The sequence below is a fragment of the Euprymna scolopes genome, chromosome 35 (assembly GCF_053919585.1).
Source record: "Euprymna scolopes isolate OS-2025 chromosome 35, ASM5391958v1, whole genome shotgun sequence".
Lineage (NCBI taxonomy): Eukaryota > Metazoa > Mollusca > Cephalopoda > Sepiida > Sepiolidae > Euprymna > Euprymna scolopes.
This window is the reverse complement of record NC_136516.1, coordinates 38688517-38710514: the sequence shown is the minus strand read 5'-3', so window position 1 is coordinate 38710514 and position 21998 is coordinate 38688517. Positions and strand designations below refer to the sequence as shown.

The following is a 21998-nucleotide window of genomic DNA, read 5'->3' as shown; positions in this document are numbered from 1 at the left end:
TGAGCTCCTGCGGGACAGTGGAGATGCCCTCTAGATGGGACGAAATGGAGAAAAGAAAATTTTGAAAGCCGGCATCTAAGGACGTCAACTTTCATATTTCATTTTCTTAACCTGGAGAAAAGGAACAAAAATAAAAATTGTCTCATTCGTGAAGGATTTCTTCTCCACCGTGAGAGAACAAGAAATCTGAAAAATAGATACTACACTTTGATCTTGGCCCGAAGGCTAAGCTGGCATCTAAGGACTTCAACTTTCAATTTTGCTGCTTGTTGAGTTGGTCGGGAGTATGAACGTCGATGGGGGGACTAAGTGCTATGAGTTCATCAGAAGACATCCCCTTAAAGTACTTGTAAAAGAGGCACAGGGATGCAACATTGCGATGATGGGACAGAGGTTGAAATTTGTCCGATAGTGCGGGACCTATTATATTAAATTTGCGACTCTTTTTTTAACCCTATCTAAGAGGAAGAGACCAGTAGTAGATGCACCAGCCCAGATGGTGCAACAATACCTCATGCATGGACAAATGGTGGTTTTGTAGAGATATAGAGTACTGTCAGGTGTGACTATTTTTCTTAGATAGTAGAGGGAGCCCACCTTATTTGCAGCAGTCTTGGCAATGTTTTCCAATGCATTTGTTTCAATCCATGTTGCCTGTGAATATTACAAGTAGAGGAAGAAGTATGGAGTTGGATGGTGACTGTAGATGTTCCTGCTTATCTGACACAAAGAGCTGCTTCACAAACTTGATAGGTATTGAACCCGGTTGCAGACGAAGAAAGCCGTCTCCTTTTATGCACCAACGTACCAATTGATAACCCATCCACAACTCTTCCAGGCCTTGACTTCTTTAAGAAAAAGTTAGTTTATAACTGCCATAAGCATCCTTACTGGGAATGACGACAGGGCGTCTTCATACAATTCTTAGGAGCACAGAGTGCAGCACCTCTTCTGCATTAACTTATTTTCCCCAGTTTCTGGCTTTGTGTCACATCTTCCCGTAATAAAAAGCAAAAATAACTCAAAATCTAGCTAACCTTGAGACCGTCGTTTTTGTCGGTTGAATTATGAGCGTCTAGAGATCACCATGTCAAAGGTTATTAATCAATGTGGCACGGGTAATACTCATTTGAAGTGTCAATCAAACCAGAAGAAGCAGGTGCAAACCTTATTTGGCGATAGATAAGATATGCTAAAATATTCCTCACTTTTGGGATTGAGTTATATTTTTAAAAAAAAACAAACAAACAGAACTTCCACTTTAATTGTTCTAATTAACTGTCATTTGCAATGAACTCATCACATGGTTAGGATGTTACACTTCTGAATTTTTTAGATGAACTGATAATACGTATTATCTGATTATTCAGACTACTGTTCTCATCTTGAGTGTTATTTGCACAACGTTTGGGTTGATATAACCTTGGATCTTCTTCAGGTGTATCTTGTCCAACTCTGAAATCTCTCTGTTAAATTTGTGAATCTGCACAGAATTTAGAACGGAGCTCTATTTAATCCACGAGGACTACTATTTGGTTTACTATCTGGGACATAATTTGCAGAGATACTATGTAGGGAGCATAGTCTCATTTCGTCAGCTATGACTGGATAGAAGTCCAAAGTAATTTATAATTTTATTTTGAGTGTCGCCTGCACTAAGAATTGAACCTTTGGCCTCCAGAAGAGTGTAATTTACAATTAAATTTACCAAGTACTTTATTCACTATGCCACGAGGTTTTGCAGAAACATGATCTCATTAAACAGTCTCCTCGAGGTGCCTTCTGGCCTTGATAAGTGGTGACACATTAGTATAAAAAAGAACAGCTTTCAATGAGCCCGATTATGTTTCAGTATTTTTTGTCGATTATCAATGTTTCTCTTTGTCTGAAACAGAGAGCTGCTTCACAAACTTGTTATTGAATATCCGACTGCAGGTGAAGAAAGCTGTAAGCTTTTTTACACTAAACATACCAGCTGGGATCTATCCTCCATAATCAGAGACTGGGTCATTGTGACCACAGTTTTTTTTTTTTTTGTTCTGTCATAGTGCAGAAGTGCGGAACCTATTAGATTTGAGACTCTTTTTCTGGATCCGGTCTAAGTGTGAGAGACTAGTGGTAGATGCACCAGTCTACATGTGACAACAATGCTCCATGCGTGAGCAAATGGTTGCTTTGTAGAGGTATAGGATACTCTCAGGTGTGAGTAATTTTCTAGCATGGTATAGAGAGACCATCTTCTTTGCAGCAGTCTTGGCAATGCCTTCAATGTATCTGTTACAATCCATGTTGTTTGTGAATGTTCGTAGTAGAGGAAGGAATTTTTTTTTTAATTGTATTTTCACCCCAAACAAAGCACAGTGCCACTTTGATGTAAGGGGCTACTATTTGGTTTACTATCTGGGACATAATTTGCAGAGATACTATGTAGGGAATTGAGCAGCAAAATAGCTATTTACATTACATTTGAACTTCTGCATGTCAGTACAGTAAGGGAAGCAAGAACCCGGAAGGGAATTCCAAAGTCTAGCAGTCCTAGGAAAGAAACTTAGAGTAGCAGGCTTTCTGGCATCTGGGGATCTCTACTGTGTAGGGGTGGAATTTTGCTGCTTGTCGGTTTATCAAGGGTATTTATGTAGAGGGGATACAATGGCTTGTAGTTCATCGGAGCAGCTGCCATTAAAATACTTGTAAAACAGGCAGAGGGATGCTACATTTCGTCGGTAGGACAGAAGTTGAAGCCTAGCTGCCAGTGTGGGACCTATTAGGTTGACGACTCTCTTTTGAACCCTGTCTAAGAGGGAGAGATTAGTAGCAGATGTACCAGCCCAAATGTGGTAGCAATACTCCATACATGGCGTAAGTAACTTTCTAGCACGGTAAAGAGAGCCCACCTTCTTTCAGCAGCCTTGGCAATCCCCTTGATGTATCTGTTCCAACTCATGTTCCCTGTGAATGTTAAGCCAAGGAGTTCGAACAATGTACTTTCAGGTAATGTATCATTAGCCATGCCTATTAGAAGGTTTCTTGTAATTATTAAAGGAGACAAGCTTAGTCGTGGCAATACTGAATGTACCCATCGATTTTTGTCCTCATTCCACTACAAACTGGGGATCTTCCTCTAGGGTCTCTGCCATTACCTTCGATATGTGTCCATTCGTTTTCCCCTCATGTCTTTTATGGAGTGTGGTGCCATCAGCAAGTATACCCATCTTAAAAATTATTTTATCAGGGAGGTCATTTATGGATGTCACGAACAATAAGGGTCCAAAGATCGACCCCTAAGGTACACTCACATTTATATCATATTGTTTTGATGTACGACCATCGAGGACAACCTGAATTCTTCTCTTACTTAAGAAGGATTTAATTAATTTAAGTATTCATCCAGTAATACCATATGATCTGAATTTCCTGAGAAGACCTTTGTTCGATACCCTTTAAAAGGCCTTAGATATATCTAGGGATACTGCCTTAGCCTCCCCTGCCTTATCCAGTGCATAGTATATACATTCAGAGATTACAGTTAGGATATTTGCAGTAGAACGGGCTTGCCTACATTCATACTTTTAGTTGGACAGAAATTTAGCAGATGTGAGGTGATAGACGCTTGATTAATTTTGCCCTCAAATATTTGGACGAAAAAAGGGAGGAGGCTAATGGGATGATAATTTAATGGGTCAGTTCTTTCGGCAGAATTCTTGTAAACTGGTACTACAGAGGCAGTTTTCCAGGAGTCAGGAAGGCAAGATTTGGTTAGGCATTTGTTGAAAAGTTTGGAGAGAATTGGAGCAACCTCAGTGGAACATTTTTTTAATAGTACAGCCAGAATGAGATCAGGTGCACATGCTTTTGATGTGTCAAGGTTTTTCATGATATCATGCACTTGAGAAGGTGATTTTCAGATCATCTAATGTGGTTTCTGTCTGCAAAGAAAATCTGGGAGGAAGTGGTTTGCTGGGACCAAAATAGAATTGGAAGAAAACCGACGGGCGAGCAGGTTAGCCTTCTCTTTTGCGATACAAACAACTTCAAGATTATTGGGTAGTGGGGGAAATTGTCGATTGCCTACCATTTACTACACTGTTGTAGATTTTCCAGAAATCACGAGTACCTAATTTCTGCGCTTCAATACGTTTTCTGGGAGTTTCAGTATATTCTCTCTTAGCTGTGGCTATTTCTTTCTTACAGTTACTTCTAGCTTCTATAAACGTATATATTTATACTGGACTTATGTTGGATAAATTTGCAGTAGGCGTGATGCCTTTGAGCAGTGGCATAAACCAATGGGCAGAGTGGTGTTTGCTATAGAACTTTCAAGTGGGAACATGTGCTTCAATTGCTGCTTTCAACCGTTCAGTGGTTTCATTTGTGCACTGTTCCGTAAGAAGAGAAAAGTAATTTCCTCATCTCTGATGTGATCCTTGATGACATCTCAGACAGCCATATTGTATTACTTTGTTGTTTTGAGCAAATGCTCGTCAATTTTGGCTCGAGAGTTTAGGGTGATGTCTATCATTATCACAGCATGATCAGGATTCCCGAGGGGGCAATGGGCATTTGTTACACAATCCTCAGGAACCGTGGTCAGAAATAGGTCCAGAAGTAAGGTTTGTTGGTCCTGACAATCTGGGATATGGGTCGGGAATGTAATTGTCTTTGTCAAGGAATGGGATATAGTAAAGTTATGTGTGATGCTACCAGCTGTGTCTGTGCAGTTAGAGAAACCAAGCCAATTACTGTGGTGGACATTAGAGTTTGTGACTGTTAGTGTTTCTGTTTGTTTGACGCAAGGAGCTGCTTCACAAACTTGCTATTGAATATCCGATTGCAGGTGGAGAAATTCGTTATCATTTTTACACTAAACATACCAGCTGAGGACCTCTCGTCAAAAGACAAAGGCTGGGTCATTGTGACGGTAGCAACGTTTTTTTTTTTTTTTTTCTATTTTTGTCAAGCTGTATTATTAGGGTGTCCGCAATTCCAAGCCTTGCCTTGGTTTAGGAAAGAGTTAGTTTATAGCTATCTGCCATTGGCGCCCTCACTGGGAATAACAAGTTCTTTTAGTGTTAACTATTTTGTACTTTTACCCACTGCACTTATATCGCTTGCAAACGTTTGTATTGAAATCAAGTTCACCACAAGTGTTGTCTATTCGCACGTAGCGTGGGGTTATTGGTGGCATGGCACGAAATTCTCACCTTTTACACAATGTAAAGAAGAGTCACAATTCTGTTTTCCCCACGTGGAAATGAAAAAACAGTGTAAAAGCACGTATGACCAGTGGGCACTACTGCACTTTAACTAACCGGAAGTATTCACAATCTTTTTAAATTTACAAAGAAAATATACCATTTTATATTTTAAAATTATTTTAAAATAAATATTTTTTTTAAAATCTAATAGAATATAGTTTAGAAATAGATGGAATGTATGGTTATATAGCTTTCATTAAGAAAACGGATATATATTTATGATATAAAGCTGAACGTCTGTGTGTGTGTGTGTGTGTGTGTGTGTGTGTGTGTGTGTGTGTGTGTGCGTGTATGGTCATGAATAGGCTCCTATATGGTTGACTATTTTAAAAAAACTGATTACATATAATGACAGAAGATGTATCAAGGATCAGTGAAATGTGTATAGGAGGACTGGAAACAAATGCCGAGATAAGCAGAGAGCTTATACAGCCCCTAGAATTTCCAAATGGTCACCTATCTGGTACTTACCAAGCTCCACGTTGCTTAACTTCGGTGATCTGACGAGAACCGATTATGCACATATATATATATATATATATATATATATATATATATACTTCTGTGCGGACTGTTCTTGACCTCCTTTATGCTGATGACTGTGCTCTTGTCACCCATAGTCTTGATGACATGCAGAACATCCTCAATAGCTTTTCTGGTGCATGTAAGGCCTTCGGTCTTACAATTAGCATAAAAAAGACTGAAATTATTCACCAGCCAAAACCAAACACTACGTCCTCTTCACAACCAGTGGTATATGTTGATGGTGAAGCTTTGAAAACAGTATCTTCTTTTACATACCTAGGCTCTATTGTGTCTGATGATGCTAAATTTGAAAAGGACATCCAATGCAGAATTAATAAAGCTAGTGAGGCATTTGGTAGGTTGCGACACAGACTCTGGGACAGCCACGATGTGTGTCTAAAAGTAAAGGTGGCAGTCTACAAATCTGTTGTTCTGCCTACTCTTCTGTATGGTGCCGAAACGTGGACCTTGTACCGCAAGCATATAAATCAGCTTGACTCCTTGCATATGAAATGTCTGCGTTCTATTTGCAATGTTGGATGGCAGGATCCTTTTCCAAATCGTGAATTACTGGAGAGATGTGAAATCACTGGTATTGAATCATTTTTGATCAGGATACAAATGCGGTGGTCGGGTCATCTTGTAAGAATGGATGACTCAAGAGTTCCTAAGCAACTTTTTTATGGGCAACTGACAAATTCTTGCCGTCCAATAGGGCGTCCCCTGCTTCATTACAAAGATAAACTAAAAGACAAAGATAAAACAAAGATAAACTAAAAGACAAAGATAAAACAAAGATAAACTAAAAGACAGAGAAATTCCACGTTTCAGAAGTTGTGGAATTTCTCTGAGTTCCTAGGAGAGTGCAGCAGGGGATCGCAGAAAATGGAGGAAGATGTGTTTCCTGGGGACCAAAGAATTTGAACATAACCGCCTTTGTCATAGGGACGTCCTTTATGCAAATATGAAGGCAAAACACAAAAAAACATCCACCTAAAAATGAATACGTATGCCATTGTGGTTTCAGAGCACGCAGCAAAGCAGGGTTATCTGTTCATGCGAGAAGGCATCTTTGACCTACGAACGTATGAAAGTTCACCATCTGTGGAGGAGTGTGCCGGACGTCTACAGTATTACAATTACGCATGTGGTGTCACAGAGCTTGGGATCTGCTGAAGATTGCATACTGAACCCTCATCCATCGTCTTCGATGAGAGAATCCACCATATATATATATATATATATATATATATATATATATATATATATATATACGTACATATATATATGTATATATATATGTATGTATTTATATATATATATATATGTATATATATATGTATGTATATATAAGTATATGTATATATATAGATATATGTATATATATGTACGTACATATATATATATATATATATATATATATTTATATGTGTATATATGTATATACGTACGTATGTATATGTATATATATGTATGTATATACATGTATATATATATATGAATGTATATATATAAGTATGTGTATATATGTATATATATATATGCATATACATATATATACATATACATATATATATATATATATACAAAAGAGACGTTGCAAGTCTGTCTTTTCTCTATCATTATTTTCATGACAATTGCTTGTCTGAGCTTCAAACTCTGATCCCACCTTGCAGAACTTTCACAAAAAACACTCGTCCAGCTACAACGACTATCAACAATTTCCCCTACTGTCTATCTGTGCCTTAATCAAGACACAAATTCCATGAACAAAGTTTCTTTCCTAGAACTGCCTGCCTATCGAACTCAGTTCCGCTGGTCTGCTTTCCAGCTGGTTACAAGATTGTCGTCTTCAAGTCCAAGGAAAACAGGCTTTATATATATATATATATATATATATATATATATATATATATATATATATATAATACATATATATATATATATATATATAATACATATATATATATATATATATAATACATATATATATATATATATATATATATATATATATATATAATACATATATATATATATATATATATATAATACATATATATATATATATATATATATATATAATACATATATATATATATATATATATATAATACATATATATATATATATATATATATATAATACATATATATATATATATATATATATAATACATATATATATATATATATATATAATACATATATATATATATATAATACGTATATATATATATATATAATACATATATATATATATAATACATATATATATATATATATATATATATATATAATACATATATAGCACAGTTCCACTATGATACTCGACTTTTTTTATATATATATATATATATATATATATATATATATATATATATATATATATATATATATCATATATACAGGGTCACCCCCCAAAAAAAAGCTAAATGGAGGCCATCTAGAACATAGGCTGTAGAACGGAGAAAAAAAGGCCAAAGACTCTCAAAATGTGTTTTGATGTGATTATTTTAATATAATAAAACTAATTAATTAATATAATAAACTAGTTATGACCAAAGTTTCATTTCATTCGGATAAAACACGAAGAAACGGAGCCTAATTAGAGTTGGCGACCGTTTTTTTTTGGGGGGGGGGTCACCCTGTATTAAAGGAACTTTGTGTGTGAATTCGTTCTCCATGGACTCCTAGACTCCTAGACTCGGCCGATGTTTTTAAAATGTCACAAAAATATACTTTATGTGTCTGTCAGTGTTCTTAGATGTTTTTTTAATCAAAATGTCTTCGATTAGTATTGTTAATCGATAATCGAAAAATCCGGATGTAAGAAGGAACAGGCGATTTTCACTAAAGTTAATGCCTTACAAGGCCTAACATCACAAGTACATTTGAAAAGTTTTAATACCGCACAAGAAGAAAGGCTCGTCATAAAAAAATCAACACTAGATTCTTTGATATGACAGGAGCGCGTTTGAAATGAATGTTTCTGCTTAGAGCACAGTTCCACTATGATACTTGACTTTTTCATTTTAAACTTTAATTAAAGCCATTATCACCGCACAAGTAGAAAGGCCCGGCATATAAAATCAACAGTAGGTTTTTTTGATATTACAAAGGTGCATTCAAAATAAATTTTCTGTTTAGAGCACAGTTAAAGCATGATACTTGACTTCTGCATTTAAAACTTTAATTCAAGCCATTATCTATAAAAAAATAAGTTTATAAAAGCATTAGTAAGTTCTCTACAGTGCAATGTAGACTACAATGGATTTTGGACTAAATCACAGTGAGAAGGAATGTCATCTATGTGCATGACGATGGATTCCCAATTAGAGCAGGCAATTAATCGATTTGATTAAAAAGGGGACGATTCCACTGATTTGGGGGATAATAAAATATGAGAGGGTGAAACATTCGTTAATCCTCATTCAATCCCGGGCAACGTCATGTCTCCATGCTAGTCCTAAGATAAAAAGCACAACAAAAAAGAAAGGAAAAAGAAGTAACAAAAGAAAACTAATGCAATATATATGTATTTTTTTTTTAATCAAAGACAAATTTCAGATGCATCAATATTATGTCTGACATTAATTTGGTCATAAAAAAAAAACTGATTGGAGATTGAATTATTGAACAATAAAAATGAAATTTCACTTACACGACGACAAATATCTTATATAAAAGTGAGAATGTGCGTGTGCGTTAGGACACTTCTTAACCTATATACTCAACGAATTTTTGATCTACAGACTTGAAATTTGGTATATAGAGTAGTCAGACATGTGGAAAACTTTTGAATCAGTTTTCATCTGGAAAAAAAGGACTCCTAAGGGTTCAAACTTGAAAAATAGTTACGTGGGGGGGGGGTCATCGGATTTTTATCTGTTTGCATGTGTGAATCGTTCACACGACAGATTCATGATGTTTAAAATAGGTAGGTTTGAAAACACTTTTAAAGATCGGGTCAAGCCAGCCCAATGGTCATTCTACATGACTCACTGTCTTTAGGTTGTATATTGTAATATTAACGTTGTTGATCAAGCATAGTAACTTAGTAAAGCGTGGCCTACGTAATGAGAAGGCTGTTTCACTATTGTCACTTTGTAATGTTAACATTGTTGATCAAGCGTTTTTATCTAGTGAAACATGGTCTACGTAAGTAGAAGGCCATTACACACATGTCAAGTTTTACTGTTAACGTTGTTGATCAAGCATATTAACCTAGTTGAGCGTGGCCTACATAAGTAGAAAGATGTTTCACTAAAAGAAATTCCATGAATTTATTATTAATTTGAATTGGTAACTTTTTCTCAAGATTTGTTTAAATATAATTTACTTTCTACTATCTATTTATTCCTGAATTCATTATTAAAAATTTAAACTGATGAAGGTTATTTTAACATTCATATAATAATTATTAATTTAGACGCACAAACACTAGTGTTTCATGCTTACGCAATCATCAGTGTAGTGCAACAATTCCTGTTGGTAATATATATATATATATATATATATATACATATATACTAGCAAAAGTACCCGTCATTGACTAGGTTCAAAAACAGCCTACAGAAAATGGACTCTGATTTATGAAAGTATGATAGGTTATGAAAAGGAACGGTTGTAAAGAGATAGCTTCGAATTTGGTGGTATCAAAACCAAAGCAAAATATGATGAAAGTAAAAATATATATATATATATATATATATATATATATATATATATATATATATATATATATATATAAATGACAATTTTATATTCCAAAATTCATGATGTTGACCAGATTATAATTTTTTCCTTTAATTCAGTTGACTTATACAATTCGTGACAGTATCTGTTTCGTAGCGCAAAATCAATCACTTAATTATTATATTAATCAGTGAATCTATTATGCCCTTAATTCATCAGAAGAAATAGCAACAATCAATCCGTCAAAAGGAAATGAAGTGTGATTTGACATGATTAAAATTCGAAAATTGGAAGAGAAGCTGCAAATACCTTTAATATGTTTCCATTACGCCATTTTGAATTTTATCAAAAATACTGCCAAGAATTGTAAACGTCAACTGAATTAAAGGAATAAATTATAAGATTGTCAACATCATGAATTTTGGAATATAGTTTTTTGTCATTTATTCTCTATATTGCTCTGTAATTACATTGAGTTTCTTAAATAAGAATTGATATATATTATAAAAAAATATATTTCTACAGAATATATATATATATATATATATATATATATATGTATATATATATATATATATATATATATATTTATATATATAGAGAGAGAGGGGGAAAAATAAAAAGGAACAAACCGTATTATGTGTTCATCAACGTTTCGTCTTTATTTCGAGACTTCCTCTGGATGAATGAGATTAAGAAACAAAAAATACCAGTACAAAATATTTGAAAAAGACGTTGGAAATTCAAAAAGGAGGGGGGGGGGGCTTGCGCTGTTAAAGTGAGGGAAATTTTAGTGACGTCATATAGTCGTTAATGTAATTTTAACAGATATGAACGCAGTTAATATTCTTACTGGAGAAAAATATATCTGTTGAAATTCAAATATAGGGTTGTAACAGAAATGAAATGAGTGTTATGTAATTTATTGATTGAGATTATATGTATTAATTATTATAGGAGGTGTTTGAATGGTGTGAGAGGGTTAACCTGTGTCTACAGTTAAATTATGTTCTTTTAATAAAAGCTTATTTATTAATGGCGCTATGTTATAGAAACCTGCACGCTGTTTAATTGTGCTTGAATTTGCAAGTCCCCCCCCTCCTTTTTGAATACCAACGTCTTTTTCCGTTTTTCTGAAATAGAACGGCGTCACACTTTGCACGTGAAACATTTTCAAATATTTTGTACTGGTATTTTTTGTTTCTTAATCTCATTCATCCAGAGGAAGTCTCGAAATAAAGACGAAACGTTGATGAACACATAATACAGTTTGTTCCTTTTTATTTCTCTATTTTGTCGGAATACAAATCCATATTTCTCATCATATATATATATATATATATATATATATATATATATATATATATATATATATATATATATATATAGGTAGATATTTTATAGTAGCGAACAGCATATATACTTTAGTATAAAATAATTAAAAGTTTGTTTGCTATGTAATGGACAAACTTAATTAACGTATTCTATAAATTCCCTGAAATGAAAACTATATTGAATCAACATATATGTGTTTATAAATCTGATATTTTTCTGGCTAGCACAAAAATTAGTTTTTCAAACAGAAAAACCAATACAAGTGTAACGTACCCGTTCACCTTTTTAAACGGTGCCATTACCTATTAACACTTGTCTCAGCTTTTTCCGTTGAAATAAAAGGCATTTATTCATGGTACTTCCCAAACAACGCATTGCATTTTTGTTTCAAAGTCTGTAGAATAAAGAAGACAATAAATCTAATTTTAACAATTATTAAACAGCTTTATTGGTTATCTTCGTTAGTAAGAATAAGGAAATGGGTTAGTCATGGAAAGAGCATCACGAAAGATTATAGACAGGACTGTAGGATGAGAAAGAAAGTTTGTGTGTGTAGATAGTCATGTTGGCCTGTTTGTATTCACGTCAACCCCCGAGCCCAAAGGCCAGATGAATTCTGTTCAGTCCCAAGAGAGAAGTTGGGGGAGACAGATCCATTCCACATGGAGTTGTTGTCAGCCAAGATCTGTGAAGAAAGAGAGAGAGAGTGTGTTGCCAGATTAACTTTTTATAAACTTGCTCACGTGACTGAGAGCTGGCTTCTGATTGCAGAAGCCAGGAAGGAAGTGCATTCAAAATCTCCAGCCGTTAGAATTCCCCCTTGCTTGTGTTCGTTGCAATTTCGTCTGCTGCAAGTCTCTTAGTTTATATGTCTGCCACGTAGTTAACAAAACCCTGCCATATCCACACAGACTTAAAAGTCTTTCACCACCATGGGCCACACGTCCATCTTACGCTGCAAATATCAGAAAGTTTCATTGGATATTCTGATGATTCAGTAGGTTGACCGGAGGCTCAATAGTGGAATAAGAGACCTACTCATAAAGCCAAGTCATTTAACGTTGATACCCAGTCTTGCATGTCATTAACAAACCCAGGCTAAAATTTAAGGGTTAAGCTTATTGTCTCAAATTTAAAGCTTAAGCTTCTTGTCTCAAATTCAAAGCTTAAGTTTCTGATCTCAAATTTAAGGCATCAACATATTGTCTCAAATTTAAGGCTTAAACTTCTTATCTTAAATTTAGTGCTTAAATACATTGTCTTAAATGTAAAGTAAAACCTTATTGAATCAAATTTAAAACTTAAGCTGATTGTGTCAAATTTAAAGCTTGAAATTATTGTCTTAAATTTAAAGCTTAAGTTTGGGGTCTCCAATTTAAGGCTTAAACTTATTATCTTATTTATTTATCTGTGGACTATTATCCTCATTTTTATAGTTTTTGATTCATGACGTTTCGGCCAACTATTCCTCTGGCCTTCGTCAGGTTGTTAATCAAGACAACATAGTTACTGCCTTCCATAGTTGTTTGGCCAACTAATCCTCTAGCCGGCTTTGGGTAGGATTGAAACCGCTGTCTTCAGACAATGCTCACCTGAAACTGTAGAGATTCAACGTCCCTATCCTGAAATGTTGTAAAGCAACAGCTATAAAGATGAGAATAACAATCCGCAAAATAAATAAATAAAAAATATACAAATTACTCATCTCAAAAAGAATTCCAGTAATCAAATTATATATATATATATATATATATATATATATATATATATATATATATATATATATATATATATATTCAGTAATGTGATTGATAATTTAAAATTCAAATTAGAATTAAATTAAAAATCCGTTTCACAAGAAGGAGCAACAATAAAATCAATAATTTGTACGATCGTTTCGGAAAACAATGTTTTTATAGTGGTAGACATTCAGCCACGGACAATAATTTTTACATAAAGTATTTTTAAAAAAAAACAAAGTTTCCTCATCAGCAAAAGTATTGGGAAGGGTTTATAATATATGTAAAAGACACCATTAATAAACCTAGCATTAAAAGTAAGGCAGATGTATCTGGAAAAAATTAAAATAAAAGGTATGTATTTACTTGATAAGCAAATTAATATGGATTAAAGATAGAAATAAATAGAATAAAAGTATAAATCTGAATTTGGCTTAAATATAATATTATAATAATATATTTCTAATAAAATTCATAGACACACACACACACACATATATATATACATATATACATACACATATATATATATACATACACACACATACATACATATATATATATATAAATATATATAATTATTTACCTTTTAATTCTTCGCCTTTTGAAATCAGCAATTAATGTCAAAGCATTCATATGGATGTTTATTGTAGCTTTTCAACTCATGAAATGATAAATTTTCAAAAAGAACGCTAATGGAACATTTTATATCGGTTAGCATACGTTTGATTATATATATATATATATATATATATATATATATATATATATATATATATATATATGCTTAAACTTATTGCTTCAAATTTAAAGTGTAAGATTAGAGGGAATAAGCTTAAGCTTAATTCTTGAATTTGATGTCTCAAATTCAAGAATTAAGCTTATTCCCTCTAATTTTTAGCTGAAGTTTCTTGTCTCAAATTAAAGTCTGTTTCAAATTTAACGGTTAAGTTTATTGTCTAATATGCACACATACATACGTACGTACATGCATATATATGAATCAATCAGTTTGTTATTCTAATCATATAAAATAAATGGTAAAAAAAATCCTTGGTTTTGGGATTGAGTTATGTTTTTCAAAATCACGTTCTAACTGTTCTAATTACGCTTTATTTGCATTTCACTCTCACTTAACTATAATAATGCTCTATCCATAATATTGAGCACATCTTCGTTGTTTCAGAAATTATTTTATGATAATATTGGAAACACATAAAATAATTACTTTGTAATATTGAAAATATATTTACATATAAATTATATCCTATCATATTTTGAACAAAATGTTTTTAAAAGTAATAACAATATTGTGCTGCTCCTGCAGAACAAATGTTGATCCGGATTAGTTATGAAAATCGATAAAATCAATTTTTTTTTTTTTATTTTAATAGCATAGAAAAACATTTTGCATAAATAATTGACTAAACGATTTTAAGAATTTAACTTTAAAAACAATGTTACGGTCAATAAAACGGTGGGGGGGAGGAATTGTATTCACATCATACATTAGATTTGCATATATTTGCTATCTTGTATCTAAATTTGTTTTCGTTTATTTATCAGGTGGCTCCAACAAACGTATGTATACAAAACATCTAATGATTTTATATTAGAGCACAAATGCACAATATATATATATATATATATATATATATATACTTGTTTATTGTTATATAAACATGCTCACATCCCGCTGCTACAAATAGCCATTTGTTTCAATCAAACAACAGATATCATCAGGCAGCGACTTGACTATTCAAAGGTTCAATGAATAATCTAATAATAATAAGAATAATCGGTTATTCATTGAACCTTTGAATAGTCAAGTCGCTGCCTGATGATATCTGTTGTTTGATTGAAACAAATGGCTATTTGTAGCAGCGGGATGTGAGCATGTTTATATAACAATAAACAAGTATTATCAGCTCTTTTTATTGAGCACTATCTAACAACCTCGTTGAATTCATTAGTCCATTACTTTTGAATATAAAAAAACCCGAGTATATATATATATATATATATATATATATATATATATATATATATATATATATATATATGTTAGTTTGACGATACACGATTATTTTTTTCTTGGTATGGCTTAACCTGACCTCGCACATTGCATTCACCATGTCACATATTTAATCAATCAATCAATTTTATCGGCAAGAAAAATAGCAAACCATGTAAAAGGCCAATTCCTTTTCTTTAGTGTTTGTCTATGTTGTTAAAAAGGAAATATTATAAGTCGTGTGAATTTCTTTACAACAATAATTATTTCTAATTTGAAAATTTAGAAAAACGATTAATGTTCCTATTTACTAGCCTCCTCACGAGGGCAGAGTTAGACATAAGGTCGGTTTTTAATGTGGGAAAAATCCAGCTCCTCAAAAAAGGCACTCTGGATAGGAACAAAAATAATAATTGTCTCAGTCAGAAGGATTTCTCCTCCACTGACCAAGGACAGAAAAGGTGAAGTGTAGTATCAGAACAGATACTACACTGTGACCTTGGCCCGAAACCTGTATTTTATTATTATTACTAGCAGTTGTACCCGGCGATATTAAATGTAATGTTAAATTCCTTTAAAAAATGAAGTAAAAAAAAGGAAACAAACTGAATATATTTTTTTTCTAAACAGTTCACTTCCTGTACCTATTTACTATGCCTCCCCACGGGACAGAGTTAGACACCAGGGTCGTTTTTTAAAGTGGAGAAAAGGTACAAAAATAAAAATTGTCTCAGTCGTGAAGGATTTCTCCTCCACCGAAAGAGAACAAGAAATGGAAGTGCAGCATCTGAAGAACAGATGGTATTTATTTGCTCCCCCACTGAGCAAATTAGGCACAAGGCCGTTTTTAATGTGAGGTAAAAACCAGCTCCCCTAAAAGTAGGCAAAAAGGGGGCACTCTGGTTACCAAAAATAATAATTGTCCCAGTATAGAGGGTTTCCCCTCCATTGACTGGTACAAATTATCTTAAGTGCAGCATCTGAAGAACAGATACTACACTTTGATCTTGACCAAAAGGCCAAGTGGGTAGGAATGGATATATTCCTTAAAAAAATGAATTAAAAAAAAATGGAAACAAACTGAATATTTTTTTTTCTAAACAGTTCACTTCTTGTAAGTAAAAAAAAAAAAGAAATACTCATGCCAAGATTGAAACCAAAAGTTACAGTCAAGTACGATAACCATTAGACTAACTTACCACAATCATTAAAAAGTGTTTTCAAACTTACTTATTATCATAAGAACCAAGTTTTCAGTTTTTACCCTTTAACAGCCCTTTTTTTTTTGGTGGAGGGATGTACACCAATTAAAAAGTTTCCCACATGTCTGAATATCCTATATACCAAATTTCAAGTCTGTAGATCAAAAATTCGTTGAGTATATAGGTTGAGAAATTTCCTCACACACATTATCACTTTTATAGATATATAGATAGACAGATTATTATTATTATTATTATTATTATTATTATTATTATTATTATTATTATTATTGGCTCACATGGAGCTTTCACACAAGTCAACAAACGATCTGATTGGAAACCTGTGGTGTTCTCTGGAAGCTGAGTGACAACAAGTCACCTACTAGATTTCGAAGAAAGTAAGAGAAGTTGTTGACTGTTATTGTTGTAAATGTTTTGTCCTTTCCTTCCTCTTCTTTCATTTTTTCCAAACTTCCTTCCTCCAAACACTATTCACAGTTCTTCCCTCAAAGACAAGCTAAGGAATTTTGTTTTATTTCGGTTTTGCAAAAAAAAAAAAAAAAAAAAAAATGTCAATCGCCGTTTTTAGCCACAATCAATTCCTGACCTTTTTACGGAAAATCGGGGAAAATGTTAATCCCGCATGAGTGCAGTTGATTGGCAGGCATCATTGTGATGATTCTACGTCTTACAAAACTCTCCAGGACAATAGGACATCTTATTGTAATCGCCATTGTTTGTGTAGAATTGAAAATCTAGAATTGGTTTTGACAGAAGTTTATCTCAAATGTCATGGCATTTACTAGTTATGCACAGCACATTAAAGCACAACACATTAAGGCACAGCACATTAAGGCACAACACATGCTCCTGATGATTCTCTATGCAGTTGACATTCATGCACGCCATTCGAGAAACCTAGGATTTTTATATCAAGAAAAATAAGAAGCAACGGATTTTAATTTAGACGGACAGACATTTTTATCACCGAAAAATCTTTATATATATATATATATATATATATATATATATATATATATATATATATATATATATTTAGCCAGTAGAGTTTAGTTTCCTAGAAGTACATCCAATGAAACAACATGTGTCTACCAAAGAGTGCTCAATGAGTAAACAGAGCAGGTATATGAAATTTATTTATACAAACATTGATGGCTACATATGTGCATCTGTAATCACCCGCATTGGGGAATTACGTCTTCAGGCCAAGAATTATCGTCGAGAACTGATATTTCAAACAAAAACATTTTCTTATTTCGTTTACAAAGTTAGAATGTAACATAGGTAGGGGTTATGAGCGGGGAGAGGATAAGTGAGGTCTTTGAAGATAATAAACATCTTTTTTATTTCCCTTTTTTATATTCCCCTTTTTTTAGTTCATCTATCCCATCTTTTGGTTTTTATGGCACAAGGTACTTTAGAAATGAACTCATTCACTACATAATTCTCCTCTCTATCCAACCCGACACGCAAAGTTATATTACCCGCCCCCACCCGCTTGTTATTTTTTCATAAGTTGTACGTTTTTTGTACTACGTAAAAATTTATACCATGTAAAAATGTATAGTGAATTCAGCTTGAAGTCCATAGGTCTGTCCCCATATTTAGCAAGCACTCTTTCGAGCTTTACACAGATATACATACGATATATAACGATATAACAATAATATATAACATATGACAAAAAATCAGAGTATTTAGGTTATATAAACGGAGTATAAAGGCTTATATATTGTAGTACTTACCTTCATCTTTATTCATTCCCCCCTCCCCTATTAGTATAAATTTTTACGTAGTACAAAAAGCGTACAACTTATGAAAAAATAACAAGCGGGTGGGGGCGGGTAATATAACTTTGCGTGTCGGGTTGGATAGAAAGGAGAATTATGTAGTGAATGAGTTCATTTCTATTTCTATTTTGGATGTATCATTTGTTTACAGTGTACATATATATATGTCTGTATTTTGTGTAAATGTGTATGTATAAGTGTATTTATGTATGTGTACGTATGCATGTGTGTATATATGTGTGTATATGTGTGTATATAGGTGTATATATATATATATATATATATATATATATGTATGTATACGATGATTGTAATAATGTATATTACAAAAATGTATGGGTGTCTGGGTATATATACATGTATGTTGTGTATGTACATATACGCCCGTGGTGACTGGAGTGTGTATACTGGTGTGCACGTGTGTGTGTGTATGTGTGTGTGTTTTATATATATATATATATGTTTTTTATATATATATGTATATGTGTACGTATGTGTATATGTGTGTATGTATATATATATACGCATATATATATATATATATATATATATATATATATATATATATATATGTATGTATGTATATCTGTATTTTGTTGGGACGTCTGTCCGGTTGGGGTCCACAGGTTTTGGGGTTCCCAATCGACAGTCTTATTATTGGTATTGGTGTGTCATTAGTATGATCAATATTATAAGAATTATTATTACTAGTATTGTTAGCGGGATTAATATTAGTTTTGATATAATAACAGTCATGATGTATGGTATCCAGGTGTGTACATGGATATCTGTGTTTGAACGTCCATGCATTGATATAACTGTGTATGTAGGTAGAGATGTAAACGTGTTATAACTGTATGTGAGCATTATATGTATATGTATGTGTATATGTGTGTGTATGTGTATATAGGCGCGGGTGTATCAAGGTGTGGGTATATATACGTGTATTTATATATATGTATGCGTGATGAGTTTGATAATTTTCGGCGTTTTAATTTTGTTTTTGGTTTGTTTGTTTGTTTTTTATTTTGTTTTATTTTTATTTTATTTTGTTTTATTTGTTTATTTAATTTATTTTAATTTTAATTTTATTCCTGTGTCGATATAGTTATGGCCTGTTTCCAGTGAGTGTGTGTGAGTAAAATACAACACTCTTGCGTATAGATATAAGCGTATGTTTGCTTCTAGTGTGTGTGTGTGTGTGTGTGTGTGTGTGTGTGTGTGTGTCGATTGAACGGCACCGGTCAGTACTCAATGCCCATGTGAATGTTTTTAATTTACAGACCGCAAGACAAAAATGCTACATTCTCAAGTACCTTATGCCATAGAAACCAAAAGATGGAATAAATGAACTTAAAAAAAGGGAATATAAAAAAAAAGGAAATAAAAAAATAAGATGTTTATTATCTTCAAAGACCTCATATAATTTGCCGATTTCTTCAATGGAGCCTTCGAGAAGTTGTTGGACCAGTACAAGTGCATTGCAGTCGGAGGAGATCACTTCAAAGGGGACTAGAGTTTCATGTGTTCACTATCAATGAAAGAGTCTATATGAAAAAAGTCTGGAAACTTATTGAAGGCACCTTGTATAATAAATCCATTGCTCTTTCTGCTTCCCATAAATTGGATTGTTTTTTTTTCTACGGCTCCAAACACTTTGTCATATCTGGGGCTATTTGTCTGTCTCAGCCCACTACACTCTCCCCTGCTAGATTTTGAAATTCCCTCCCGGGTCTCTGCTTCTCTGACTGTACTGACATGTAAAAGTTCAGGTGTAATGTGAACAAACATCTCACAGTTCAACTCCCTAACCATCATTGTTACCAATCATCACAGTGTTATCGCACCATCCGTCCACCCAACACTCATTCATCCTTACACTCAAGTGGCATTTGGGCCTTGATAAGTGGTGACTCCTTAGTTAAAGAAAACAAACAACACAATAAAGAAATATTAAAATGAACATACTTTCTCAAACAGGCACTTTGAAAGATAACTAATAAAAGAGTCTTTTTTTTTTTTACACGGTGGTCACCACTTATCAAGGTCTGGAAACCACTCAGGGATAAGGGTAATTGCAAGTACAGTGTGTTAGTGTGGAGATTTAATGAAGTGTTCACTTAAGGGGGCGGTTCATCAGGAATTTGTTTACGTTGGACTTGAAGACATCCAGGTTGTAGTCAGGTGGGAAGCAGGCAGACGGAACAGAGTTCCACAGACGTGCAATTCTAAGAAAGAAGCTTTGTTCATGGAATCTACGTTTTGATTTAGGCACAGATAAGGAGTGTGGAAAATTTTTGACAGTGGATTCAGCTAGACGGGTGTTTTTCGTAAAAGTCAGATTAGCCCTAAGATTGAAGCTCAGCCGAACACCTGCTATGAAAGTAAAAGAATCAGATCCATCCTGAGATGGAATACTGCTGTCACATCTTAGGAAGTGCCACACATTGCACTCTTTACTGCTTTGAACGAGTACAAAAATCAACTACAAAATGTTGATAGTCTCTCCCAAAATCTCATAAAATCTGTTCTCTTTGTCGCTCCAGAAATTTTTTCATATTTGAGACAATTCTCAATCTCTTCAAATCTACTATCAGACGATGTATGGAGTACTGTTGTCATATTTCGGCTGGTGAATCTCTGAAAGATGCTGTGATGAGGGTCATTGACACGCTCACAAAAGCGGACTTCAATGGGTGGAAGTCGTTGGAACAGTACAAGTGCATTGCAGTCAGAGGAGATCACTTCGAAGGGGACTAGAGTTTCATGTGTTCACTATCAATAAAAGAGTCTATATGAAAAAAAGTCTGGAAACTTATTGAAGGCACCTTGTATATTAAATCCATTGCTCTTTCTGCTTCTCATAAATTGTTTTGTTTTTTTTCTACGGCTCCAAGCACTTTGTCACATCTGAAGCTATTCTTTACCTCTACAAATCTTCTATCAGACAATGTATGGAGTATTGTTGTCATATATGGGCTGGCGAATCTCTGTCCCTTTTAAGGGTTCTTGATAAGATGCGGAAACACATCTGTAATTTGATTGGCTCCACACTTTCTTCTTCTCTGCAACTTCACTCTCTCACAGACGTGATGTTGCTAGTCTTAATCTTTTTTTATGGTTACTATTGTGGCAAGTATTCTTTAGAATTGTCTGATCTATTCCCTGCATCCTTTGTTTCAGCTCATTTGACTCATTGGTCTAGTGGTCTCCATCAATTCGCTGTTTGGATACTTCATTGTAATACAACTTCGTATCCGGGTAGCTTCTTTCCAAACACCGCAGGTTTGTGGAACTCTCTTCCTGCTGACTGTTTTCCTCCCACCAATAACCTTGATCTGTATAAGACTAAGATTAATAGACATCTCCTGTCTTTTTGATAATCTTGTTTCATTCTGGTTTGCTCCAGTGGTTTCATGC

The 21998-nt window shown here is 33.5% G+C and overlaps 1 protein-coding gene across 15 annotated transcripts in view; it reads left to right on the top strand.

Annotated features, from left to right (window-relative positions):
- The window catches only part of LOC145259826 (multiple C2 and transmembrane domain-containing protein 1-like), a 992069-nt gene that overhangs the window by 326687 nt on the left and 643384 nt on the right, over positions 1–21998 (top strand). Inside the window, exon 4 of one of the 15 annotated variants that reach the window (XM_080117634.1) lies at positions 15118–15132. The exons of the other annotated variants lie outside the window; for them this stretch is intronic. Coding sequence (XP_079973760.1) covers positions 15118–15132 — 15 coding nt within the window. The remainder of the gene's footprint in view (positions 1–15117; positions 15133–21998) is intronic. 15 annotated transcript variants of the gene reach the window in all.